General features: G+C 43.3%; 1 protein-coding gene across 2 annotated transcripts; it reads right to left on the reverse strand.

Annotated features, from left to right (window-relative positions):
- TFAP2B (transcription factor AP-2 beta) lies at positions 1–27,903 on the reverse strand. Of its 2 annotated transcripts, none has more exons than XM_049765184.1 (7): positions 27,660–27,903; positions 22,720–23,178; positions 17,530–17,590; positions 9,445–9,664; positions 6,479–6,597; positions 3,566–3,707; positions 1–705 (listed from the first exon to the last, which is right to left on the reverse strand). In XM_049765184.1, exons 1-7 carry the CDS (start codon positions 27,738–27,740, stop codon positions 405–407), a joined length of 1,383 nt encoding a protein of 460 aa, XP_049621141.1. In that variant the 5' UTR covers positions 27,741–27,903; the 3' UTR covers positions 1–404. The 2 variants fall into 2 exon arrangements, with proteins under 2 accessions (XP_049621141.1, XP_049621142.1); XM_049765185.1 differs by lacking the exon at positions 27,660–27,903 and adding an exon at positions 24,468–24,561.

Here is a 27,903-nt window from a genome sequence, read left to right on the forward strand (position 1 = left end):
TTTTATCGGGTTTCGTCTTACGTTTATTTTTCCAAAGAGTGGGGGGGAAATCATGTTTTTTTTTTTTCTTTTATTATCAGGATTACTAAACTCGAAAGAACGGAATTGGAAAATCCAGACGCTTGTCTCCAAGTGTATCTTGAGATAGACACTGAGAACCGGTTTTGTTGCTCCGTTGTACGCATCAGTTTGGTTTTGTTTCTCTTTGTGTGTGTTTGTGTGTGCGTGTGTGTGCGTGTGTGTTGTTATTTAGCCTTTTTTAAAAAAAAATTGATTGCATGTATAGTCTACCTAGTATAATTCTTCCAAAGCCAATCCAATATTTTAAAGCTAAAATGATATTTGCTTTGTTTTCCATTTGGACTTAAAACTTTTTTTTTCCTTTTTTTTTTTTTTTTAAGGTTTCATTTCCTGTGTTTCTCCTCCTTGTCGCCAGTTTTACTACCTGGGCCTTCCCCAGACGTGTGCCTGTTAGTGGTGGTGTTGTTCAAGAACATCTTGTCCATGCCTTTGAGCGCCTCGGTGAGATAGTTCTGCAGGGCCGTGAGTGCGGCGCAAATGGCCGGGGCGCCGAAGCCATGCGTTATGAGGCTGAAGTGGGTGAGGCAGCTTTGGATGCCTGGCTCCAGGATGGGACTGGGCCGGCTGTTCCCGATCGGCGTCCTGTCCTGGGCCAAGAGATCCGTAAATTCTTTACACAGTTGCCTGTGGACGGGACGGGAGAGAGAGGAACAACAAGGACACAATCACTCGGGGTGTCTTGGCTGCTGGCATCAGTAAAGGAGGCGCGCGCACAAGCCCAGGGGCGCCCGGCCACCGTGGAGCTGAAGAGCGAGGCTAATGCGGGCGATTCCGCTCTGTTTCCTTTCCCAGAACTCTACCTTCCTAAACCGCTGAGACTGGAAGGGAAATGGGGAGGGAGCGACTTCCCCCTTCCATCACAAAGGCTCGCCTTTTACCACACCCACCCACCCACCACCTCTTCTAATCGATTCTCCTGCATTCCAAACCCACCGAGACTCAAAATTCTAAATTAAGCGCCCAGGCCTAACAGATTATCCCATAATCTGTTAGGCCTGGGCGCTTAATTTAGAATATTTGGTCATTTTTTTGCCCCACCCCTGCCTGAGAGCTCTTTTCAAAGCTTCCTTTCCCTTCTCTCTCTCCTGAGCCTGTCCAACCTCTCCCAGATCAGGCTCAAAAAAGCCCTGAAAGATTCAGGCCCCTGGGCCACAAGCCTGTCCTTCACACAGAAGCAGATTGCTTGAGTCCTGCATAGCCCAGGGCAAGCAACTGTTTATTCCAGGAGAGAATGCTGATTCCATTCAAAGCAAAAATCTGTTTACCTGCAGTATTTGGGGGAAGAGGTTTCCCCCCTTTCTTTCAAGTGTAGACTACTGAAAAAAAAAAAGAAGAAGAAGAAGAAGCTTTGTACTACAGGATTGCTGTCAATATAAAGGGATTCCCACATTATTTAAATAAAACCTAAAGGTAGATGGTTAAGACACTGGGGAGGGTAGATTTTTATTTGTTGAAGGCTTTTTATTTCCTCGAGGCACCTACAATTTAGAGAAATCTCCCAGCTTCAGAAATCCAGCATGTCTAACTATGAATTGAACTTATTTGAGAATTTTTTTAATATAGAAGGCAGATAGGAAGGTTTTAGCCCTGAAGGCCCATTGGCTTGGCTCTGCTGGCAGTGGAGTGAGGCAAGGCATCCCAGAGGCCACAGACGTCTATCAGCCTGCCTGCACTTGGCCGGTGGGATGGGCAAAAAGGAAATAAGGAGCTTCGATTGCTGCTTCCCACTTCTGCAATCCACTGATCTATCTATAGGCCAGGCCAATAGGTGAACAATGCAGGTACCTAGAGGCAATGGGTTGGATCCTGGAGCATCCTTTCCCAAAAAGTTATGCAGAGGATTTAGGGCACATTCCTTGGAAAATACCTCCTTCCCTAAACTGCATTTCCAGAAAGCTCTTTGGATTCAAGGCTGATAAGTAGAGAATGTTCACATGGCACCCTCTCTCTTGCCTTCCTCCTGGTTACTCTGTTTCAAATGCACAGGCATAGGCTGACCACCAGGAATAAATTGGTTATATAGTTCTGACCTAAATAAACCAAAGGGTCTCTGAATCACCTATGGGATTCAATTGCACTAAACCCAGCTTCCCCACCCTGCGGTGAATCCAACTCAGAGATTGGGGCTAGGTCTATGAATAAAAATGTTATAAACGCTTCCCTTTTCTCCTCCAGATCATTCTTCTACACATGGTGAAAATAAATGCTGATCTAAGAAAAGTCACAAGGTTTTAAGGAGGAACTTACAAGCATTCTTCAGGGAGAACTGACAGTCATTTTTGAAATACTATTATCTATCTAATTCAAGTTGGTTATATTTCCCTCCCCAAAAAATAAGTTAACTTTTATAGTACACCAAGGTCCCTGCCACCAGACAGTAGGGCAAGAGATGATAGAAGGGTGATTAATTAACAAAGATAGATTTTACTGCTAGTTGTTTTAGCAGAAGAGAAAACCTTAAAAAAAAAAGAAATGGAAGAAGAAGTAGGTGGGTGCCAGGTTTTGATCCTTGGAAGAGATGCTTAAAGTCTTTACTTAAGATTGCCTTCGTTACTGAAGTGCCAAAAAGGAAATTCTGAGCTGAGGAGAACAAATGCTGTGAGTCAAACATTTTAAATCTTCAAAGCCCAAACCAGGGTCTGTAAGCAATTAAGGTTCTGGGACATTAATATTTTTTGACCCTGCGGAAAGGGGCAATCAAATTCCAATCACGTCTCAAAAACATCTGGACAAATTTGAGCAAATGATTTTTCAGCCTTCCATATATTTCTTTAAATTACGCTGTCAAAGGAACAAACCGCGTCCTGGCGCACGAAATAAATGAGCGCCGCTGTTTGGGCAGCGCCTCGGAGAGAAACGTGCGGGCGCACGCAGCGCCGCCCACTGCAGGCCTGAGCCGGCCATAAAACACCAACAATATGACACCCAAGTCAAAGACAGGAGTAAATCAAATAAATAGAAAACTCACTGTAAAAGTTCAAATGAGCTCTAAGACTTAAATTTAGCCAGAGATTTACTATTCTCCCCTCTGGAGTTGTAGTAAATTTTAAGTCCTTGCAAGATGCCAAACAGCAACATTGCAGAGGGAGTGATTAGACGTGGACAGGGATGGGTCCACGTGGATGACAGACACCACGACTGGACGACCCTGAGTGGCTTTGTACATTTGCCTCGGACGGTGATCGAGGCTCAGCAGGCAAAATGGATCGGGAAAGCACCCAGAAACTGTCTCCTCCACTTGGGTTGTGGGGAGAGGAGGTTCTGGAGGAACTGTTAAAAATCTAGATCAGATGAATCAAATAACCTTCCTCCTAAGAAACTTGGAAATCCAAGTGTCTGGTAGAGACAACCCATAGCCTGCAATCAACTGTGTGTATGGGGAAGAGGTAGCTGCAAATGCTACCCTGATATGACTGCCAAGTGAGTGCCACCTGCCAAGGAGTGGCCTGGCAAGACAGGAGTTAGTCATGAGGGAGACACTCACTTGGTGGCCAGCAGCATATTCTTTCGGGAGTGCAGGTCGCTGGGGTCCGTGTGCTGCCGGTTCAAATACTCAGAAACAGCTTTGGCTGGAAACTCAGTTTCGCAAATGTACCCAAAGTCCCGAGCTAAGTGAACGGCTTCTCCTGAAAATATAAAGAAGGTAAAAATCAACACGTAGTCCCTGGTCAATGCTGCTGTTATTTACCAAGAGACCAGCTGTTTTTTTTTTTTTGGGGGGGGGGGGGCAAAAGCAAAGGTGAGACAGATGCCCAATATTTAAAGTGAATATCAACTGTAATTAAAGTTGATGTCTCCAGTGTTCTTCTGTTGCTCCTTCCAATCTCTCTGCTGACCATGCTTCAGGTCAAGTTGAAACTAGACTACAGAACAACTTCTAATCTCCCATGCCCCAGTTATAATGTTTTAAGGAAAAAGTGAGATATCTGCAGTTATCAATGTACAACTGCATTTAAGCAGTGGTCTTTATATTCCTGCTTTTTAAAGAGGTTGTCCCACTAACTTTTACTAAAATGTAAAAGTTTCTATCTTTTACGTGAACTTTTGTATTTTCCTAGTGTAGCATTAGAAAAATAACTTAACAGTAAATTATAAAAACAAATTAAGAGTATGTAAATTCATATTTATTAGAGAATATAAAAATTCTTATATGGAATCAACATTTCTATCCAACAATGAAATGTTTACTCCCCTTGTCAGTTTTCCTGCTATTTAGATTGCAGATTACCTTTAAAGGTACCTGTTATTAGTCTCATACTTAAGAATATTATATTGCCTAACATGATACAACTACATAAAACCTGGACATCTCAGAGGTTCCTCAGTTTATAGAGAAAATCCTATCAACAAATAGCCTGTTTATTGCCTTTCAAGAACCATTTTAGGGGTTTCAAAGGAAGACACCAAATATGAAAAAGACATGTTGGTTTACACCAAACCTCGTTATGTTAGTAGCATGGATTATTTTTAATTATCATTATCATACCAACTGCAAAAGCCCTCATGCCTGGTGCTTATAAAATTCATACAATTATAATCTGCCAACCAACTAGCAACATTTCAGCGGGTTTTCCAGTTACCACTCTTCTCCACCCAAACTGATATGAGATTCCTTTCTTCTAGTTGTATCTTTTTTTCCCCCAAAAATAAGAATTGTGGTATTAACAATCCACCAAAGGGCAAAAAGGTAAATTTTCCAGTAAATGTCCAGTAAATGTAGTCTGGAAATTTGGAGATTGCTGCTACTGGGAGGTAAGTTTAGACAAGACACGTTTTCTTTAAATATGGTGCAATTCAATATATAGCTATACATCTAAGGCACAAACTCCACAAGCTAAAACCATGAGATCTAAGCTGCAACTACTAAACTTTTTATAATGTGCTTGCCAAGGTAGTAGGAGGGGGTTTGTGGGTGGAGGATGGCGTACAATGGGGGAATCACGATGATAGGAGTTGACTCTGGTAGAGGACTGGTGTTGAACAATTACATTAAATATTAAAACTTAATAATATATAACTTTATAAATCATGGCTCTTTAGATAAAACAGTTTTTAAAAAAAATATGGCACAATAGGGGCCTGAGTGATAACACAGCAGGGAGGGCATTTGCCTTACATTTGGCCAACCTAGGTTGATCCCAGGCATCCCATATGTTCCTCTGAGCATTGCCAGGAGTTATTTTGGAGTGCAGAGCCAGGAATAATCCTGTAGAATGCTGCCAGGTATGGCCCAAAAACAAACAAGAAGGCACAAGCAATGTCTATAAATATGCTGATATTTTATTTGCTATTTAAATAGTCCAATTTAAGTCCTCCTACAACCAATTCTCCATGAGTGTCATAATTTTACATCCATAAACATGGAAGAAAAAAAAACAGATTTAAATACTAAAACTTAGGGGAAAAAATTCTATACCCTCCTCCATTAGGACCATTTGGCTAGGAGCCAGAGAATAGAAGGGTTAAGGCTCTTACTTTGTACCTAGCCCCTTGTGGTTTTATCCCAAGCACCACCAAGAGTGATTCCTGAACACTTCAGGGTGTGGCCCAAAGGCCAAAAATAAAACATAAAAAGGACCATCTAGCTCTTTCTCCTATCCCTTTCCTAGATCACAAATTCAACTGCTGATCTGCAGATTCATTTGTTGTAGACTGTATTGATGATTCTCTTTAATACATGCTATAAATATCACCCCTAATCCAAACTATGAGCAAATTAGAGTATGCTTATTATAACCTTTACACTTTAGTTCACAACTGATACATCAGTAAGATATACTCCTCATCCTCTTTTTTTCCCCCAGTCATCACTGACCTTATTAAACTTTATTTTTTCAATAACAGTACATGCCAGGAAACAGCAGAAAATAGAAGCCTTAATGCAACAGCAGCTATAAATAACCATTAGGAATCATGAATTCACTTTCTTATATTGATCATGTGTTTGCTAAAGAGTAAGAGGTAAAAAAAAATCCAGAAAAGAGAAATGTAGAATGGATTTCTGCTTACAGAGTCACTCCTATGAGAGATTTCTTATAAGAGGGTGTGTCAGTGTGTCCTGAATTTAGTATCAGAGATCACACACACACACACACACACACACACACACACACACACACACACACACACACACACACACACAGAGACTTGGAGCATGGACCTGAAAGCTAGTGCAATCTTAGGGATCCTTGCACCAGTCCCCTGGCCTCTCCACAGTTGCCAGATTCCTCTAAGTAAAAAGACCTCTGAACTTCTCTTAGGCAGTCGCTTGACATCCAACTCATAAGGGCACAACAATTGCAACGATTTCCAGTTAATCATGAAACGTGTAAAATGTCAGCCTTCAGCTGACAGTTAAGCTCAGCCACTTCGTGAAATGGCCACACATCTTGCTTACCTTCCACCAGGGAGGTGAGTAACGTGACATTTGCTGCTTTGCGTCTGCCCGCGGGTAAATTCAAACCGATTTTTTCTAGCCTTTCTCTCAAAGATCTCCCCCCATTTTTCGATTTGGCTCTGAAATTGCAAGAATTAACATTCTGATTAACCTCAGAGTGTTCCTGAAACAAAGTTTAGACTTAGCAATCTAAAGCCCAGTGGAGCTTGAAGAGGTTTTAACTTGGGGTTATACATTCCTCCCCCCTTTTGGGAGGTTATTTGCCTATAGTTTGCTGAGGTTTGCTTAATTTCTGCAATACAGAGCATAAAAAATTTGAGTCGTTTTCTTTCTTTCTTTCTTTCTATCTTTTTTTTTTATCTTGTGAGAGTGGAAAAAAGTGAAAAGTGTGCCAGATGGGAAGAATTAGGATATAGGTTGTAGGCTTAGAGAAAGTAGCGCTCACAAGCTTTTATCCCCCTTGTGAAAGGAGACAGTGAAAGCACAATCTTTCTTAAAAATGAGGTAATAACCGGTTGCTTTGGAGAGGAGAAGGCACCAGCTGGAACAGGTGTTGGTTTTTTTTTTTTTTAATGAATGAAGAGGTCAAATATCAAAATAAAATGTAGTTGGGTTGAATGAACAAGGAAGGCTGAAACATGAAACTGAAGATGATCATCATAACAGCTGTAAAACTAACACTTTAAGTTTAGTCATATAAGCACTCTATATTGATTATCACATTTAATTTCAGTGCCAGTTTTATACACACATGTGCTCCATGTCCAGGGGGGTGGCTGAAGGAAACTTTCTCACTCTGGGGTACAAAGGGCTCATTTGAAAATTGAAACTAAGGGCCCGGAGATAGCACAGTGGTGTTTGCCTTGCAAGCAGCCGATCCAGGACCAAAGGTGGTTGGTTTGAATCCCGGTGTCCCACATGGTCCCCCGTGCCTGCCAGGAGCTATTTCTGAGCAGACAGCCAGGAGTAACCCCTGAGCAACGCCGGGTGTGGCCCAAAAATCAGAAAAAAAAAAGAAGAAAGAAAGAAAGAAAGAAAGAAAGAAAGAAAGAAAGAAAGAAAGAAAGAAAGAGAAAGAAAAAGAAAGAAAGAAGAAAGAAGAAAGAAAGGAAGAAAGGAAGGAAGAAAAAGAGAAAGAAAAGGAAGGAAGGAAGGAAGGAAGGAAGGAAGGAAGGAAGGAAGGAAGGAAGGAAGGAAGGAAGGAAGGAAGGAAAGAAGGAAGGAAGGAAGGAAGGAAGGAAGGAAGGAAGGAAGGAAGGAAGGAAGAGAGAGAGAGAGAGAAAGAAAGAAAGAAAGAAGAGAAAGAAAGAAAAAAGAAAGAAAGAGAAAAGAAAGAAAGAAAAGAAAGGAAGGAAGGAAGGAAGGAAGAAAGAAGAAAGAAAGAAAGAAAGAAAGAAAGAAGAAAAGAAAGAGAAAGAAAGAAGAAAGAAAGAAAGAAAGAAAAAGAAAGAAAAGGAAAAAAGGAAAGAAGGAGAGAGAAAGAAAGAAAGAGAGAAAAATAAAGAAAGAAAGAGAAAGGAAGGAAGCAAGGAAGGAAGGAGAGAGAAAGTAGAAAGAAAGAAAGAAAGAAAGAAAGAAGAAGAAAGAAAAGAAAGAAAGAAAGAAAGAAGAAAGAAAGAAAGAGAAGAGAAAGAAAGAAAGAAAGAAAGAAAGAAAGAAAGAAAATGAAAGAAGAAAAAAGAAAGAAAGAAAGAAAGAAAGAAAGAAAGAAAGAAAGAAAGAAAGAAAGAAAGAGAAAATTGAAACTAAGTAGAACAGGGCAAGAGGATTCAAAATAGAAAAAAAATATGTTAAAATCCCTTACAATTTCTGAAAGCTCTCCTCTCTCAGTGTAGATGCTAGGGTCTGAGCAAAAAACTGTAAAAAAAAACCTCCAGTTACTTTTTAACCTGTCTTGCTGTACTTCTCAGTCACTTTTAGGAAACAAGATGCCTTTCACTCCTCAAAGTGGGTACATTGAAAAGTTTATCTTATGCAAAGGTAGCTTAAGATAGAGACACTTTCCTTATTTTCCTCAGGATTATAGAAATTGTCTTCTACTAAAGGGAAAATATCTCAAATCGTACTGAGGGATCACTTTTTTTAAATTGCATCGTTGTCCTTATTAATGCTGCTGTTAAAAAAGGATGTGGAACCTCTAAAACCCAGTGTCTCAAACCATAGAAAAGGACGCGGTGTATTGGTGAGGGCTTCTAAGAGAAGCGTTTCAAAGGACAATTAAAGGGTCAAAGATAGTAGAGCAGGTTGAAGGCTTGCCTTGCACTCAGTCAACCAGGGTTCAATCCCCAGCACCCCAGTGAACCCAGAGCATAACTGACTATGCCTTCCCCCCGCCAAAAACAAAAAACAAAAAACAAAAAAACACCCCATATTTTAATAAAGGCCAGGGAGATAATGCAACAGGGCGGGGACTCTTAGGGGAGCCCTGACTTCCATCCACTCCCCGCAGCTCAGCTCAGAGTCCCCCTTCCCTGCACCACAAGGTGCAGATCCCCCTGCAACGAGGGAGAGAGAGAGAGAGAGAGAGAGAGAGAGAGAGAGAGAGAGAGAGAGAGAGAGAGAGAGAGAGAGAGAGAGAGAGAGAGAGAGAGAGAGAGAGAGAGAGAGAGAGAGAGAGAGAGAGAGAGAGAGAGAGAGAGAGAGAGAGAGAGAGAGAGAGAGAGAGAGAGAGAGAGAGAGAGAGAGCAATAATCCAAATCCAAACAAGCCACGTGCATTCTGCGTGTAGTATGTAGTAGGGTTCTGGGAGCTCCTAAAGGCGACAAAGGGGATGGGAAAAGTCAGCTTTTCCCAGGCTAGGAACCTAGGGGAGCAAGCGGGCACTTGGCTGCCTCCACTTTCCATCATGCCGCCTGCCGGTTGCTAAGCAACCGTGTTCTGATGCGACTGGTTCCTCTCCGCAGGCACCAGCTCCCTTTCCACACCTTTCCCCCAAAGAATGGCCGGAATGGGGGCCTGGAATTTACCTTCTGAGAACACCGCCCAGGAGAGATGCGTTGAGGCATTCGGGGGGCGAGAGCCTTCTCTGAACTTCTCCCACTGTCACTTTGTACTTGGAAGTTGAACTGAGCAGAGACAAGCGGCCTGGGACGGAGCAAAACACCTCTCCCGTGTTGACGGACATACCTCCCAGAAAGCCATCTTTATTCATCATCAGAGAAGTCACAGATTTTGGAGGAACAGGAACTAGAGAAGGAAAAAAATAACATGGCATAAAGGTGACCGGGTTTTGGTCCTAACGACCCAGGGACAGAATTCGACTGGGCCTGTGCAGGGCAGGCCACAGGACAGGTGCCAACTGGAACGCTGGAGGGGGAAGTGTTTGTCCCCTTGAGGCTTCGATGCGTTCAGTGCACTGTGTACAACCATGGAAAAGCCATCACTCCTCTGGAAACTTTCCCCATGTGTACAGACAGATGACTGCCACTTGCCATGGCTCTTGCTCATTCCACTGATCTAGAACACCGTGGCACAGAGTTTGGACTTAGGACTCTGACTCCTGGAAAATCCTAGGGCATCGTTTGTGCTAGGTATAGACATCTCTTGTTATTTCTCTAAATCTTATTTACCTTCTCTGCCTTCAGAGAATTATAATATTCAGTGTTGAGCTCAAATCAGTAACTACCACCATTCATGATAGACAAGGATCCTAACACTCACTGCTAAAGATCTTTAAAGAATCCCCTTTTCTCTTCTGCTATTGGTCCCAAATATGTGGACAGGACCCAACACAGAGGGTGTATACCATAAGACTCTGCCTAAGAACAGCCAGAAATTTATTCAGCTGTACGTTTGGGTCCCCAAAGAACTGCTTATTTCTCTAAAGTGGATTCCTGTCTTCCCTACATCCTACAACAGATTCATTTAGAATTAAATCCGAATGCTCCTCTGTAGTGAAAGCAATTGCACAGTGACATGAATTTTGTTTACAAATTAATGTAAAGCACCGGCTGGTGATTGTTTGGAGCAGTTATGATTTACAACAGGTGCCCTGATCAATCAACCAATCACTCTAATTCATATGAGCGGCGGTCTTGCCTTGCCCCAGTTGTTTCATTTCGGCAAGTAATTGATAACAAACCGCACTCAAGGTATGTTTTATGCAGAAGTTAATAAGAGTTGACAGCTGGTTGCCACTGCTACCCAGGCGTATTCAGTCTCTCCAGCCTGTATTTCTGTTTAATTGTATTTTTGTGTCATCTGCACCTCAAGTAGAGGAGGGGCTTAATAGAACCAGAGGCTGAGAATGAGGAACAGTTGAATGAATGGCCAGCCTAGCAATTGGCTGCAGTCTCAGCTGGACTTCTGCCATGCATATTAGCCTCTTCCATTTGATTATGGAGCCCCCAAACCATTTTTGGGTTGAGTTTTTGGACCACACCGGACAGTGCTAAAGGGTTATCCCTGTCTCTACAATAAGGAATTATTCCTGAACATGCAAGGGGCAATATAGGATGCAGAGGATCAAACCTGGGTCAGCCTCTGACAAGATAAACATCCTACCTGCTGTCCTAGTACCCAAACCTTAAAACCATCATTCCCCATCAGTCATTCACCATCGTCCAGGGATGGAGCATATATTTAGCATGAGAAATGAAACTTTTATTTCTTCTTTTAACAGAGTCTCATTCTACAATCTTGGTGGAAGAATTTCTACCACCAAGAGTCTAGAATCTTTAATATTAATCAGGTTATACACCTCACTTGTATGAAAGAGATTAACCAACAAAGCACTTTTACAGCTTACTGTCTTTACTACATATTACAACCTTCAGGTCTCCCTAGTTATTCAGACTCCTAAAGGCCATGCTGACTTCCAATCTTTTATTTAGTAAAAGTTTAATAGACTATTAATGTACCTTGTGGATAGGGCTTTTGTAACAGTAGTTAGTGAACTGGACAAGTTAAGCATACCCATTTTCTACTGCTTACTAGATATTTTAGGATTTATATGTCATCCTATGGAGTCTAAGACCTTTTCCCAAGGCAGATGAATTAAATCTGTTAATAGAGTGTATGCATGTAGTGGGCTTCATTTTTTCTAACTTCCCTCATCCTGATCCTTTGCTCATCTGTGAAGCTGCAGCCCACTTGACAGTGAACCAATGGAAGTCCAAGTATGGGCATTAAAGTTGTGTAAAATATAAAGTTAGGGGCCCGGAGAGATAGCACAGCGGCATTTGCCTTGCAAGCAGCTGATCTAGGACCTAAGGTGGGTGGTTCGAATCCTGGTGTCCCATATGGTCCCCTGTGCCTGCCAGGAGCTATTTCTGAGCAAACAGCCAGGAGTAACTCCTGAGCACTGCCGGGTGTGGCCCAAAAACCAAATATATATAAAGTTAGAGTCAATTAACAGACAGTGATTAGCTTAGGAAACCCTGCCACTGAGTTTTCTTACAAACCTTCCACATCTATTTTATTCTAACTTATTCTTCACAAGCAGTTGTATTTCCCATATATCAGGTTCAAATTCAAGCACTTTGTGAGTATGGAAACTTCACCAGACAACTTTACATAGTTTTGGTTTGGTTTTGTTGTTCTTTGTTTTTGGGGGGACCATTTGTCAATCCTCCCAGGGTTTTTCCTGGCTCTTCAGGAATCACTCCTGGCAATGCTCAGGGGACCACATGGGATGTCAAGGATTGAACCAGTGTCATACCTGCCTTAAGGGCCCACATTGAATAGTCTTGACAAAAATTTTTCTCTAAAATATAGGGTTTTTTGTACTTTAAATTCAGTATACATGGAAAGAAATTTTATATAAATCTCATCTTTGATACACAGCAACATTTTTATATTTTAATACAATTTAAAAAGAATATTTTAACAGAAAAGAACTCTCTAAGATAGCAATAATAAATTCAATTCCTACTACCTCTTCTGGATAACTTAATGTCTCTTAAGGATTGGAATTTTACCTGCTTTTCACAGTCCCAGAAGTCAAATTGCTTGAAAAGTCAGGCCTTTAGGGACACTTTATAACCTGGCCTCTAATTTCACTATTGTTAATTGCCTGATTTACCTGACGAGTTATTTCCTTTGGGGCATGTATATTGCTCCCTCCCAAGAGCTGTACCTTTCTGCATATACATTATCACCTAAATATCACCTGCTTCTGACAGCAGGCGGCTGGGGGAGGAGGGCAAAGTTTTTTGTTATTCTTCTCCCTTACGAGCAGGCAGACGACCATTTGAGCAGACGCTTCAGGTTATATTTTCATTTTCTAATTTAAACCTGAACCATATTTCCAGTTTTTATTCCATCTCCCTGAGGTTCTTAACCTCTCTCCTACTCTAGCATTAGCATTGATCCCCTAGACTAGACTCTCCACATTTCTTGTTCCAACTTAGCTTTAGGTTCTTAGCACAGTTATCATCTACCTTTCTCCCCATTCTCACACCTGCTTAACTCTGCTGATTAGCTCCATATTTTATTCTCTTTGTCTTTTCCCTTCTGCTTTCCCCCAGCTTATCAATAAACCCAGAAAGCAACAGGGCCCGGTTGATTTGTTAGTAATTATGAGCACACTGTTCCTGCTCACGGAACTCCGAGATGACTAAGATAGGTTTAAAGCGACAGCAGGAAATGGTAAGGAAATGGAGCATAGCAAAACTCAGCGTGAAGCTTTCATTTCTTTACATGTTTACAATTTTCTGTGCATACATTAGAACTGTTTTCCCCCTTTCATTTTCTACTGGATGGCATGCTAGAACTCCCACAAAACTTGCTTGCCTTTCTTTTCCTCTACATTAGACTGGGATAAAGAAATAATCAATATTTCGTTTTATATCTGGGGTTTTATTTAAAAAAAGAAAGGGGAAAAAAGCTGATTGTAGAGAATATGTTCAGTATTCTACTACTAGTATTCAGTATTCTACTACTAGTATTCAGTATTCTACTACTATTCAGTAGTGTATTATATTGAGGCAAGTTTTTAATAGGCAAACTCTTCACTACTCTTCTTTGCTTTTTACAATAAGAGTTTATATGAAACAATAGCTTTGAGATCTTTGTGTTTGACTGGGAACAGACTTTCTTTGAATCTAATCTGCTGATGTGAAGAACAAATCAACTCATCTAATAGATTCAAGAGTATAACTCCTCTGAAAGAATTTATATATGTATAATACACTACGAAGTCACAAGAAATTGAGCAATTCCTAAAGTTATTCCTTATCTATTTTATTTTTATCTATCCAAAAGCTAAATTTTATTTTCTGTGTGTGAACATATATAGCACAGAAACATATATAAGCACTGAAATCCTGGAAAGTAAACCAAAAAAAAGTTGGAGCATAAGATAATAATGAAGCCAACATTCTTGTATTGACATCCATTAGAGGCAAAGCCCAAGAGGCTGCTGGACTCTGAGTTTGTGTCTCATTTATTTGGTACTTGGGACCTTAAGAAAATTATTTGACTTCTGTGTTCCAGTTTCTAATGCAGTGAGAAGGGACTCATCAGAGAGAATAACAGGGAGGTCTAACCATTCAAGCATTGAAATCCTACAAACTCTGAACACTTTTGGCTGGAATACATCTTGGAGTTTTAGCTGAACAAACACCTAATGGAATCCAAGTCAGTTTGGGAGGAATATGAACCTCCTCCTCTGAGAAAAGACATACCTCTCAGTGCTTTTCCCCTTCTATGTCAAAAGGACAAATCCCAACAGAACCCAATGTAATTGAAACTGGCAATTTCCTTACAATGCTCTCCAACCCCCATCTCTCCTCAAAAACGAAAACCCACACCAAATTGTTTATGTGGGGCAGGGGCCAGAAGGAACCAACCAAGGGAAATGTGTGAGTGAAGGGATGTTGTACTAAATCTAACCAAACAGGATATCCCTAAGACCAATGAAAATGCCCCACAGTCACAACATTTGAACCTTGGACTCCAGCCACACTGGTCTTTCCAAGAAATCCCAGCGTATTTTCTGCCTTCTAAGGTGTCAAACTGATTGCCTCTGATTGCACCAAAAACTTTTTCGTACATTCTACATGATCCTCTTTTGAGTGAGGCTGTGGGAAGGTGGTAGTGATCATTTATATTGGCTGGGCACCACCCACCTCCTCCCCTGGCCCAGATTCCTAATCTTAATGGAACTGAGAGTTAAGAATGATTTTTTAATGTCTCGTTGGATTTTTAGACTGTTAATGTACCGAATCCTTCTCATTATTACTTTATTGATTGCTCATTGACCAGCCCCCTTCAAATCGTATTAACCACCCTCTGCCGGTTTAGATTAGGAGAGTTTAAAAAGCACCTTTCATTACTCCCCCTCCCCTCCTGCCACGGAGTTGAGACTAGGCAGCTTAATGGGAGCTCTAATGGGGCAGCTAAGAGGAGAGGGGCCACGGTCCCTGCCGATTGCATTAATAGCTCAAAGGGGGCCAATACAGAAAATTAGCCGTAAACGAGCTCTGGAGATCTTCAAATGAAAGAGCCATTTATCACGCTGGCTACCTTCACTCCACTCGTTTGCTCTCTCTACTGGGAACAACTCATTTCCTCTTAACTAAATTACTTCAGAAATGTCAGCTAAGCCCACATAGCAAACATAACAAGAGAGCTAGCCTATAATCTATGAGGTGATATTCAACATGGGTGAAAAATTGGAGTGGTTAAATTTTAGATCTTCCATAAGAAGAGGAAGAAAATAAGAGAGGGGAAGAAAAGAGGAGAGAGAGAAGAGAAGATTGAGAGAAAGAAGGGGAGAGGAAAACAAAAAGGGAGGGAGAGAATATTCTTTACACTGAATCTTAGGGCACAAAGGAATCTCTACATCCAAGTAAGAATGAATTATTTCACTTTAATTATCAAATTAGAATTTATATATATACATTAGCAAATCCAAAATCCTAAAAGAGCCCCTTAGAAAATTAGGCAATTGAGTCTCTGTCAGTTCTGGAAGTTTAGAATATTTGGTTAATAAAACCTTTTTACCCCCTCTTTTATGAGATTAATGTCTTGGAGATATCACTCATAAAAATGGAGTTAAGAACAAAAATGAGAGAACGGAGGTCAGGGCAAGAGCAAATAAATCCATAACCTTACTTAAAGTAATTCATAGTGACTTAGAAAAATAAAGCAACCATTTATTTCTATTTAGCCCTTGACTTTTTAGAGATAAAAGATAATATTAGGAAAATTCTTCTTGAAATAATGCAAATATCTGAAATATTAAATACTGAAGCTGACTTAATGCTTCATTTTCATGCCATGTCCCCTAATTCAACAAAGTGATGAGTTCTTAAAATGTCAATGAAACATTTTTAATATGTACATTATTATTTCTAAAATGCATCTGCAGGTGGTAATAACCAACAACTTTAGTCAATATTCTTTGTTTTCTTATTCCTAGAGATAAGCTTATACATAACTAATCACATTTCTCTGACAAATATATACAAGCCCTGAAACCAAGGTACCCCACATTTAAGCATATTTTCAGCTCCATTTTGTTAGGAAAGTTAAGATCCAAATATTTTTATTGGCCTGTCTGTTAATAACATTTCTGATTGGTCATCTGTTGGGCATTACCCACTGCCAACCCAAATGCTGTTTCTAGGATACAGAACACTGAGCTCAGGGACTCTAACTTTCCATGAAAAAAGAAGATGAATTAAAACAAAATAAGAAGCAAACTAAAAGGCCAATTAACTGGTGCTTCCCCACTACTCCCAGCACCATCACCAAATAGCAATTAACCAAAAAGACTCAAGAGTACATGGAAAAAGCACCGCGTTCTGTTGCAAACCTACACACTGAATCTAAACGCTGAACTCATGTATCCAGAGTGTCCTAAAACTGAAAGGCAGCATCAAAAACAGAACTGATACCATCTAAAGAGAGAGAAGCATGTAGAACAACACTTAAAATAGTTTTCCCACATGCCTTCCTATTCTTTAGGGTGTTATGTTCCAAAGCCATGGAATCAGTTCAAGAACAGCTTTCCCTTCCCAGCCTCCACTTCTTAAAGCTACACTTTGTAGCCTTTGAAAAGGTAAAAGAGACAGAATATCTCACCCAAGTTAGGAATCCTTGCTTTACAACCCCACTACTGTAACTAAATTGACTCTATACTTTCCAAAACATCTTCTTGTAATTGTTTTTGTGAAAGTCACATGGCTCAAATCACATAGGATTGAAGCTGGGGATTGTTGTCACCAACATAAGGACAGATCCTCTCAGCCTCAGTAAGAAAGGGTTAGAGTAGTTAAAACTGTAACTCCAAATACCAGTTATTGTAATAATTAAAGATTGTGCTGTTTACACATTCAAGTTCCTAAATTTGTGGCATGTGAGTGACATTCAGGCCTTTCAGCAGCTACTCTTAATCGTCAGGCATTCTTTCAGTGACTGTCAGAGAAAGAAGGGGGGGGTTAAGCAGCTGCAATACACCCGAAATGAGTTATTGTAATTACATTTAATTAGTTTAATTAGTTAATTATTTTGCTTACAGCTGTACAAGAGACTGCAAACATTTGTTAATATCACATGCCCTTTAACAGTATGGGGTGATTCCACAGTCACACTAAATCATGAATGCACATGTAGGAAGATTTAGAAATGAGCACAGGCTATCTCAGCTTCTCAGAATGCACACATTTAGCAACACGTTTGGAACAATTTAAAAAATAAGTAGAAACGAGTCATAAAATCTCAGAGAACTGGGGAAAAAAAAACACCTTAGAAACCATATCCAAAATACAAGAGAGAAGATCCAGTTCTCAAAGAATTAATTATAACCTTTTTGAAAGAAGTGTTTCTCAGTTTCACTTTTGATATAATTCAATTATTTAAAATGTATTTAGAATGCTGCCAACTGTGCCATGAGAAAGACAGCTCTAGTGTATACCCCATCTATAGTCTCCCGCATTTCCTTTCTCTTCTCCACTGTGCATTCACCCAGTCAAAAAGCCTTGCCCTATGGTTGGGAGCCAACATTTGTGTCTTCACAATAATGGATGCCTTTTAGGTAAAAACTAATCATAAAGACATGAATCTGCAGGTAAACTTTGCTTACTTTGAAGGGAAATAATCCATACCTTTTTTTATGACAGACTGGTCCAATAGATTCATGCCGCTGTTATTGGCATCTTCAACTGACTGTGAATATAAAAACATCACTATTCAAATTGACTGGATATTAGAGAATTGCACACATAAATCATGTCATTCCAAACTGGAGTTTCTGTTATTTCCATTTATATTAATCACAATGGGAGGTTTTATTATTATCATTATTACTTCCAAATCGACATAGAAATGAAATTCAACAAAATTATAAATTCTTCCAGTGGAAGAAGAAGAAAAAAGGAAACTGTGAGAGACATCTGGGATGCAGTATTTGTTTAGTTATTATATTTAACACAGATATTACATGGGCATATAAACAGCTATATTATTTGCTCTTACGAATTGGGAAAATTTGGCAACACTTGAAAGATTTTTTTTTTTATCAATATTAGTAAGTGCAATTTCTGTTTTCTATTCTATCCCAGTGTATCCTAACCCGAGTCATTTTGCAAATACATAATAGTTTACATTATGGGATTTTAATTAAAGTCTGAGCAATTTAAAATGGAATGCAAACAGTAACACATAGAAACACGTTTCAAGCCAGCAGGCTCACACACCCACTGTAGTCCTTACAAGTCCCTGTGCGCCATGAATTTCTTGCTACACAACAAGCCTTGAGAGGGACCTGCAGGATTTGTTCCCACTCATCACCCTGCTGCTGCTCCTTCTCAACAAGGGGTACACCTGTTTTAGAAGACAGTTAACTACCGGAGCACCTACTCTCCCCTCCTTTGTCTGTCTCTCTCCTACACCCGCGCGTGTGAGCACAAACACACACATTCATACATACACAAGCACACACGTGTACACACACACAGCCACACAGTGGGGGTCTTTCTAGTCAACGCAGAAGTGGTGGTAAGGAGCATTCAGTGCTACGTACTTCATCCCAGAGGAGCAAAGTTTCACCACCGAGGATTGGCTGCACTTCTGAGAAAGAACTGTTGGAATGAATTCCTGACTGTCCGGATGTACCCCTAGAACCCAATAGAGTTCTAGCGGTTGCATCTTCGCAGGGTGTCCAAAAGAAGTGGCCTCCCTCCCCAGCTCCCACCCTCCCAGGAAGAGCCTAGTGAGGGAGAACCTTTCTAAAAAGTGCAGCTGCACCCCTGCATCTTTGGGAGCCTCCACGTGTCCAGATGTGCCCCCCCCAACTTTGCAGAAAAGCAGAAAGCAGCCAGCGGGGGTGTGCAAAGCGCAGGCTGCGTTTAGCCCATGGGGCTCTTCCCCACCCACCCCTGCCTGTCCTGCCGCATCCCCAGACAGGGTGTGTGTCCATCACAAGGCTGCGACTTGTGTCTCCTGCAAACAAGCAGCGCCCTAGAGAGAGGGAGATGACCTAATCTGGGAGGGGAAGTGGGGGGAATCATTGGGTTTTTTTTCCGTATTTTTTTTAAATAGTCACTCTTGTGTGCTCCGTAAAATTGGTGAGCAAAATCATTGTCCCCCCTTCAGAGCCACTTGCCAGGTCCCAACACACCCCACATGGTTCTAGAAACAGTGGGGTGTGTAGAGGGGGAGGCTTGCTGTTCAAAGACTGCCAAGGACTCGTTGGAAACTCTCAAGGAACCCCCATCCTTTCCCTACACGCACACACATGCAGACAAGCACACCAGCTCCACGCCCCTTGAGCGCACGTGTCCATCTCCAGGCCGCTGTGTCCTAGCAGGACACCGCTATTCGCCAGGGCGGGTGGGCGGGTCACCTCCAAGATCTCACCGGGCCCGGCCTGGGGGGGCTCCCCACGCCTCGCCCCCCTCACCTTACCCTCCCCTAGGTACGTCAATATGGATATACGCCTCATCAACGACGTGGGGTAGTTGTGGTAGTTAATGAGAAGGGCTCTTGTCTGATTTTCTATCTAATTACGGCCGCCTGCTGGGTTTTTGTACAGGATATTCACGCAGCATGCTGGCGCTTAATCGTCACGGGGAGGGTCGTAAAGATTTAATTAGGACCGCATGCGGAAGCGCAGAAAAACAACTCAGACTCGTAATTACTAGCCTTCTTTAGTTAAAAGTGATACCAGGGGCTGCTTTGAGACACCAGTGTGTGCATGCGTGTGTGTATTGTGTGTCGGTGTGTGTGGAAGAGGGTGACATTATATCCTCTAAAAAAAAAAAAAAAAGCTAGTTCTCTGTATACATGGGTGGTAGAGGTGATGAGAGGCTAAGCACTGGTGATTGGAAGAAGAAGAAGATAAGCGATTTTTATGGCAGCCAAACAAACTCCAGGCTAGGTGGAATCTCAGCCCTCTTTCTTTCTGATTTTTTTTGCTGAAGATTTTTTAACACTGCTTTCCCTCACACACACACACACACACACACACACACACACACACACACACACACACACACACACACAGACACACACACCGGGTGAAATGTAGCATACCCAGAACCCAAACAGCGATTTGCTAGTTTAATAGCCCCTGTGAGTAAATTGAAATAGAAATTGACAGGGTTTTATGGTTTCATTTAAAAAATATTAGAAGCATTTGGTTAATTAGCTACCCTTGTCTTCTCTCACGGTCGGGGCGGTGGCCCGCGTGCTTATGTGGGTGAGTGGTGTGGTGTCAGTGGTGTAAATCTGAGTCCCACGATATTCCTCACCCAGGCAAGGTGGGTACCTCTGTGTGGCCCAAGACTTGGCAGATTACTTGGGAGCTATCTGGTCCTTGGCTGGAAGGGGGTGTAAGGATGGGGATGGGCCAGATACTGACCCTGAATCAACTAGCACTGCTTCTCCCCGACACCTTCTCTGGGCCCTTAAAGGAACATTCGGGCACAGCAGCTTTATTTCCTATTTCAGGAAAGTTAATCCCCTTCTACCTCTTCTTTAGGCCGAGTAACTTTAGGCAGAGCGCTCCAGATACCTAACTTGAAATGGATCCCCTGGATGGAGCAGCTCAGAGGCTCAGCCTCTGAATTTGGAGGTTTTGTCCAAGAACCATTTTTGTCTATCTTTGTCACCTGCCCTCTCCATCAAGTCACACCCCAGCTTCAGAGGCCTTGTCACCTGAAGAAGTGATGTCCCTGCCTCTAGGTTTTCGTCCTGGGACCTGGGTAGAGATTCTTTTCATCCCTGCCTCCCCTTGCACTGAGGGTCCTTCGGAAAAGATCTGACACCTCTCCACCTAACCAGGTGACTGGTTGGGATGTGTCTGGGGGTGGGGAAGAACAGAGCTGAAGCAGGGAGGAGCAGAGAATAAGCAGGGACAGAACTGCACCTTCGCTCCTGTGGGCTCACTTCACCTCTGGTGCATGTCCGTGTTCCTGATCACAAGTTCATCTCAAGGCCAAGCTTTGATTAGAGTAATCTCCCCCAAAGCACACTGACCTGGCCCTGTTTTCTTCGGATCTGACCAAACACTCAAAACATCTCACCGCAATTCTATTTAAAAAAATAAAAAATAAATGAAACCAAAGAAGTATACTTCCTCTTTGGGAGGGAATGCCAGTATTTGGTCTTCTGAGCCACTCAGAACAAGGTAGTGAAAATGTGGCCAGTGTTATCATTGCCAGCAGCAATGAAGATGAGTTGAACCACATTAATTATCTAGCACTCTGAACCATACTCTGAAAGGTTAATATAAAAACTTCTCCCAACCAACACATATCACCCAAATCATTATTAAAAAAAAATCAACAAATATTATTTTCTTCTCTACCTGGTATTTGGAAACAAGCAGTATTTCTAGAATGGGATGGTTAAAACAGCAAAAACTGCCCTTCTCCTTTCCTATGGGTAAATCAGATGATTCCATCATTTGGGGGACCTAGTAAGTAACTCAATTTTCTTTAAGGCAATAAACCATTATATATGCACAGAAAACATTTGATATCACCACCACATTTTAACTGTTCCAAATAATTTTTCCCAGCAGGGTGACATGAACCTTTTTCCCTTTTACATTTCTTTTTTCTCTGCTTCAGAGTTATGTTTAAAAGGATTCATAACACACACAACTATGCCAATAAGATTGAAGTGTCAAATAAATACTTTTCAACCATATTTATCTTTTCTGGAGACTATTGAAATTAGGAAGAAGAGAGAGTGAGAGAGAGAGAGAGAGAGAAAGAGAGAGACCTGTTTAAAATCACCCAGACAGTCTTGAGAAATCATTTCTTTGATGTCTCTTTGTTTAGTTTAACCAAATATTCTCAACCAAATCAGGCTCCATTGTGTTGGTTGCAGATGGAACACAGGATAATTGAGGGAAATGTTTTGAGCCTTTTGTTTTAAGAAGTAAGAATATTCTGGCTCTTTAGATGGAATCCAGGGCATTATCGACAGGATGGTTTTAATAGTAGGAGAGAACGAAAGAGTGACATGGAGAAGATTGCTCCATATTCACTTAACAACCCATAAAAGTGAAACACATTTCCAAATTGGCATCCATCTTCATAGACTCTCAAACGGAATGAAGTCTTTCTGATTCTCTCCTCCATAAAAAAAAAAAGAAAGAAAGAAAGAAAGAAAAGAAAAGAAAAAGAAAGAAAAAGAAAGAAAAAATCCCATATCTTGGGTGAGGAATCTGGAACTCAGTTCTCTTTGGAAAAGGGCACTAAAGTTTATTGGACATTCAAAGTAAGATCAGGCTTGAACAAACAGCCTTTTTCTTGCAAAGTGCATTGTGATGCTTCACAACATCTGCAAATCCTACTGCAACCTCTGGTTCCTTACAGGCCCTGGACCTCCACAGGCTGCTCACCCCAACCCCTAGGCAGCTAGCTGGGTATTCACCTGCCTTGTCAGTGGGCCAGGCCCTCTATTGGAGGAGAGGGAAGGGGGAGCACTGGGGAGGGGATCCAACGTGCTCACACAAAGCACTAGAGAATAGGAAGGGGAACCAGACAAGAACTGTCTTGGTTCTGAGGATTTTAAAGTAGCCAAACGCACAAAGAGCTTTTTCCCCCTTCATGATCTCATTTCTAATGAGTCGAGGTCTTCTCACTGCGCCTCTGCTTCTGCCACTTTAGAGCCACACACACACAATACATACAAACAGTTACCCAAGTGGAAGCCAGCAGAGTCCTTCTGTCCCAAGGGATGGACCCCTTGCAAGGAAGGAGATGCCCATTCCCGACCCCTCTCCCGGGGCACTGATTAGTCACTGTCTTTTCCGTTAGGTTAGGTTACTTGGTGGTGGTTACCTGGACATCTTCCATGCCGGGGTGGCCGAGGCCGTGCAGGGACAGGCTGTCACCCATGCCCGCGTCCAGGCCGTGGTGCGCCGAATGCAAGAGCACATCGGGCCGGCGGACAGAGTGGTAGTCCCTCCGAGGGTCGAGGCCCGAGAGCTGGGGCAAAGCGGCCCGAGGCTGGGGCAGGAGAGAGCCGGCTTCGGAACCCACTTCTTGCCGCTGCCGTTGCCCCCAGGGGTGCTGCTGGGGCTGATGCAGAGGGTTCAGAGAGTAGGGGTCGTTGACGTGGGAGTAGGGGTCTTGGCTCTGGTGGTAGGGGAGCGGCTGGTACGGGGGCGGGAAGTAGGGCGGCTGGAAGTCTGACGACGGGGTGTGGGACAGCGGCGGGGCGCTCGAATAAGGTCCTTGGGACACCGAGCCCAGCTGGGAAAGTCGAGAGCTGTGACTCGGGACGCCATCGTGCCGGTCCTGGGAGCAGAGAGATAGAGAAAGAAGAAAGGAGAGGTATAGAGGAGGAGGAAGAGAGAGGGAGGGAGACAGAAATGGAAAAGAAAGTGGAAGAGAAGAGAGGAGGGGGGAGAGAAAGAGAGAGGAAGAGAGAGAGGAAAGGGAGAGAGAGGGGGGAAAATACAAGGGACAAATGGAGAAGCCCAGTACATTCTTCCCTGGACAGGACAAGCAAAAGGTTGAAACAAACTCCCAAGTTGACTCAGAGGGCACATGATTTCAGCAATTCCAAACCCGAGGCTTTGGGGGGGAATTCAGGGGGGAGAATTACCCACTTAACCCAAATCTAAGCCTTCTGTGGGTAGTGCAAAGCCAGGAAAAAGAATAGGGGAAAAGGAACTGCGCAGGGAGGGCACATTTTAAATCCCTTCATGAAAAATAATATAGGATTCTTACAGACCAGACGGTATTTTCACCTCTGTTTTAGAGTCTTTTCTCCCTCCACCCCCTTCAACTCCTCCATAGGACCAAAACAAAACATATAAAGTCTTCCTACAATGTGCTGTGCTGCCACTCCATTTCAGAACCAACTTGTGTCTCCTAGCTGACAAGCCTACCGGCTAACCAGGAGTTCCCCCCCACAACCTGAAAATTGAGGGAGTTCCGAATCTCTGTGAATCTTCAATCATTCTTCCCTGCCCCCCCAGGAATGAAATAATTTCAGTAGCATTTGATTGTCATGGATCTCATTGAAAAACCGAATGCTATGCCCATGTTAATTTGAGTTGTGATTCGCAGAGGATATATTTCTCTAAGGCTGCTTTTCTCAATATCTAATGCCATTATACACTGGGGTGTGAAAAATAAAAGACTGGATGGGGAGGGGGGAAAGAAAAGCCCAAACAATTTATTGTTGGTCCTATCTGCAGTGGTAAAATAAGTTAGAGAAGGGGGAGGTGTTTAAGTTTCTCTCTCTCCTCCTTCCAAATGCCATGGTAAAATCCTCATGGCTCCTTCGGGTGAAATAGTTACCTAAATTTCCTAACTACAGTGGCAAAAAGTTTTCCTGTTCGGTTCCCCCCCTCCCACCCCCCAGCTGACTCTTGGAGCTCAAACGAAGAACACACAATGCAGAGAGAAGCAGCTGCAAGCCTCGTCCAATTATGGTGCTAAATAACCAAGCCAAAGGCGCTCAAAGGAAGGCAGAGGCAGAGCGAAAATGTGAGACGCGGACACAGAGACGGAGAGACACAGAGAGACAGGAGAGGAGGGAAGCATGCAATTCTGGTACAACGTGAATCCAAACTCACCATGGATGAATAGGTGTGGACTAACATCTGGAAAAAAAAGCCTGGTTACTGCTCAAAAATCAAACAATGATTCAAAAAAAATTAAAAAAAAAAATCAAGGAGTCCGGCAGAGAAACGAGCTGGACACAGGAGCCGAGCTTGAGGTGTTTCCAGGACAAGCCATCAAAAAAAAAAAAAATACAACCCCCCCCCCCAACTCCCAAACAAGATTGGCGATGCCTGTCACACAGACAGAGCTATTTGTTCCACGGTCTCTTGCTGTCTTTGGGGCCTCTTTTCTTCCGCCGCTCTTGGGGCGCTCCAGACACAGTCCTCTTCCACCCGAAGCTGGGCTCAGACTGCTCCGGCGCCCCTTCCTCCCTCCGCTTGCCTACACCGCCTCATAATAATTGATATTCATGACTATTAATATTACACGAGTACTTTAAAGGGAGAATGGAGGACAAATGGAGCGTGAAGCGGCAGCGAGCGCAGAGCTCCCCTACTATTGTAAATGACGTTCATTCAGTGGAGAATTACTAGATGTAATCAGACGAGGGGGCTGGCAATAGCAGGCTGGGGAAAAAGTTGAGCAGGAAAGAGGCAGAACTTCAATGAACCGAGCTGGGGACACCACTGCGGCAGCCCCCAGTTCCCAGGGACAGGACTGCCAGGGATTGCCCTGCTGGGGGGGACTCTGTGCAACGTAGCAGTAGTAATCGTCCTTGTTCCTGGAGAGGGACTTTCCTAATAGGAAGAACTGGTCGCCTTAGGTTCTGGTGTGCAGATTAAAAAATGTAAAAAAAAAAAAAAAAAGAGGGAGAGAGAGACGTTGCCTCATCGTTTGTTGGGGCAAAAAAAGTAAACTTGTGGGTCTGTTTGTTGACAAAGATGTTTTGGAGGGACTTTCACTGCTGCTCGGAGGAGGTTTTCCTTATTTATCAAAGGAAGAGGTGAGAAGGGGGGGTTGGCTGTTCACCTCTAGCTCTACAGTGCTCACTGAGTCTGCCTGCGATTTTCCACCTCAATTTAAAAATATATATGCCACTAATCTTTAGAGACACGAAACTTATCCTTTCCAGGCAAAGCCAGGGGCAACAGAAAAACCTTTTTGGAGGCTCCAGGAACCCGTTCAACTGGCCTGACTGCCATTTCTGTTAAAGTTCAACCTTCTTCCCGACTTAAATAGGCCCCTGGCAGCGAGTTGCAGCTGCTCCTGTTTATTATTTTGTATTATTATTGTGTATTATTATCATCATCATCATCATATCCACTTTGAACAGAAAGTTGAGGCAAGATGCCTATATAGTTTTCTTACAGTTTTCTCTTTTTCTGTCTCCTCCCCTCTCTCTCTCCCTGCCTCCCCCCCTTTATTCTTTCTTCCACTCCACCCCTCTCTCCCCTCCCCTCTTTCTTCTTCTTCCTCCTTTCCCACTCGGCCAGTGGATTTGGCACCCTCCAAGGACGCGTTTTTACCCCTTCTTCTCACTCTGTACTCGGCAGACATTGCAATCCCTCCCTGCAAACCCTGAGCGACCGACGGCCCAGGCCGGCTTCCAGGCCACTTCGGGCGCACCCCCAATTCTTTCTAGACTTAGTTTGAGTGCCTTCCTCCACGTCCCCATTTATCCCGCCTGTTAGGGAAAGAAAGGAGAGGCTGGAGCGCAGCAAACCCCACCAGGCAGAGGCGCGGCTCTCCATGCCAGAGGGTGCACAAGCACAAAACGGGCAGGGAACCCCACAATCGACAGTCTCGTTCTGCAGCGGGGAGACTTGCTTTGGCCCTGCTCCGTCGTCCCCTATGCACCCCAGACATCCACCCACCGGTACACCCTGAGGCCCGGGCGGTCCGGGGTTGGGAGTGCGGAGCGTGCAAGATGGACTGGCCGGGCCGGCTTCGGTGCCCACCGGGACATCCCGGAGGACTGAGCCGGGACAGGGTGCAGAGAGCTGGGTCGGTACCTATCTCTGCCCTGGGCTTTTCCCGGGGCGCTCCCCAGAGCTGCGAGTCGCTTCTTCCCTGCTCGGGCCAAGGGGAGACCGCTCGGTGCGTCCATTCTCCACAGCTTCATCCCAAAACGAGCACTTTGCGCTAGGGGCCCGGAATCCCTTTTTCCCGACTTCACTCTGCTCTTAACTTTTCCTCTAGAAGTCTTAGGGGTTCAGCCCTGAAGCTGCTGCCTTGCACCCCGCTTCCCCGCGCCCTCTCCAAGTTTTAACTATATATATATATTTTAAAATTCTCCCTCGGCGTCTTATTTTCCAGCTTTCGCTCCCTTTTCTCTGTCCTCTTGAGCCCAGTTTGAGGTTTTCTTGGGGGGTCCCACCATTAGAAATCGGGGTGCGCAGGCGGTTCGGCCACTTGGGCCGCCCGGGGACAGTTGCGCTCGGCTTGGGCTGAGCTGGGCGCTCCGGAACTGCAACACCCGGGCAGGACTTTCTATCCAAAAATCACTAAACCGGGACTAGCTGAGATTCCCCGGACTTGGACCCTCCAAGAAGCAAAGCACAAGGGGCTGGGGAGGTGAGAAGGAAATTTAAAAAACAATACAAACAACAACAACAACAAAAACCCTCAAAAAGTCAAATTGCATTCCCTCGACTTGCGCCCGTCTGTCTGTCTCTACCTAGCTGTACCCCAAATCCTGCCTTTTGGTTCTCCGCATGTCCGGACCCCTTTTTGCAATCGATTTCAGAAACGGTATCGAAGACCAAAATGAAAAACCCGAGTCTGTAGAGTTTAGGAACGAAGCTGGAAAACCCAATGAATCCTCTCTCCCCACGAAAGCAAGGAGAGCCTTCGCTTTCTTCCATCTCTTCTTTCTCTGCCCACACCAAAGAAGGAGCACCAAAGTCCCCATTTAAAGCCCCAATTTTGGAGCTGGTGTTGGTGTTGGTGATGGTTGGAAGGTGGGAGACCGGGTGCAGAGGAAGAGAGAACGAAAAAAATCAAAGGGAAAAACGAGAAATCTCCTAAGTTAAAAGCCCGTCCGATTTCCACCTTCAAAAATCCTAGTTCAGAAGAGCGAAGACTCCTTTGCAAAAAAAAAAAAAAAAAGCAGCTCTGCTGAAAAAAGTTCCAGAAAGCTGAGCCAACCGAGCCTTTGGAAACCTAGGAGTAAAGCAGCTTAAAAAATAGAGAGCAGTTGGGGCGTCAAGAAGCTCAAATTCTCTATCTGCAAAGCCCTAAGATGCATCGGGGTGTCAGCTCACCTCATAGATATCTTCGTACTTGACATTCTCCACGAGCTTCCAGAGCATGATGGCAGCCTGGTCTCTAGGAGGTGAGTGCATTCATGTGAGGAGCAGATGTCTGGCTTCTCAGGACTCCGCTGTCTGTAATGATCCATCTATAATTGGAAATGGGGGATACACACCAAATCCGACGCTCCTCTCCCATCGCAACTTATATCTGTTGTCTCAAACAATAGGCTGCAGAAGTAAAGCCTCAGCAGAG

This window comes from Suncus etruscus, chromosome 18, assembly GCF_024139225.1.
Source record: "Suncus etruscus isolate mSunEtr1 chromosome 18, mSunEtr1.pri.cur, whole genome shotgun sequence".
In the NCBI taxonomy this organism is placed as follows: Eukaryota; Metazoa; Chordata; class Mammalia; order Eulipotyphla; family Soricidae; genus Suncus; species Suncus etruscus.

What these genes read in the sequence shown, in the direction of transcription:
- TFAP2B (XM_049765184.1), bottom strand. Translation starts at nt 27,740, where the DNA reads ATGCACTCACCTCCTAGAGACCAGGCTGCCATCATGCTCTGGAAGCTC. An exon ending in CCAGTCTGTCATAAAAAAAG is followed by an intron (nt 9,665 to 17,529) that starts GTATGGATTATT and finishes TTCCTTCTCTAG; the next exon opens with TTCCTGTTCCTCCAAAATCT. An exon ending in CTGGGCGGTGTTCTCAGAAG is followed by an intron (nt 6,598 to 9,444) that starts GTAAATTCCAGG and finishes TTGCAATTTCAG; the next exon opens with AGCCAAATCGAAAAATGGGG.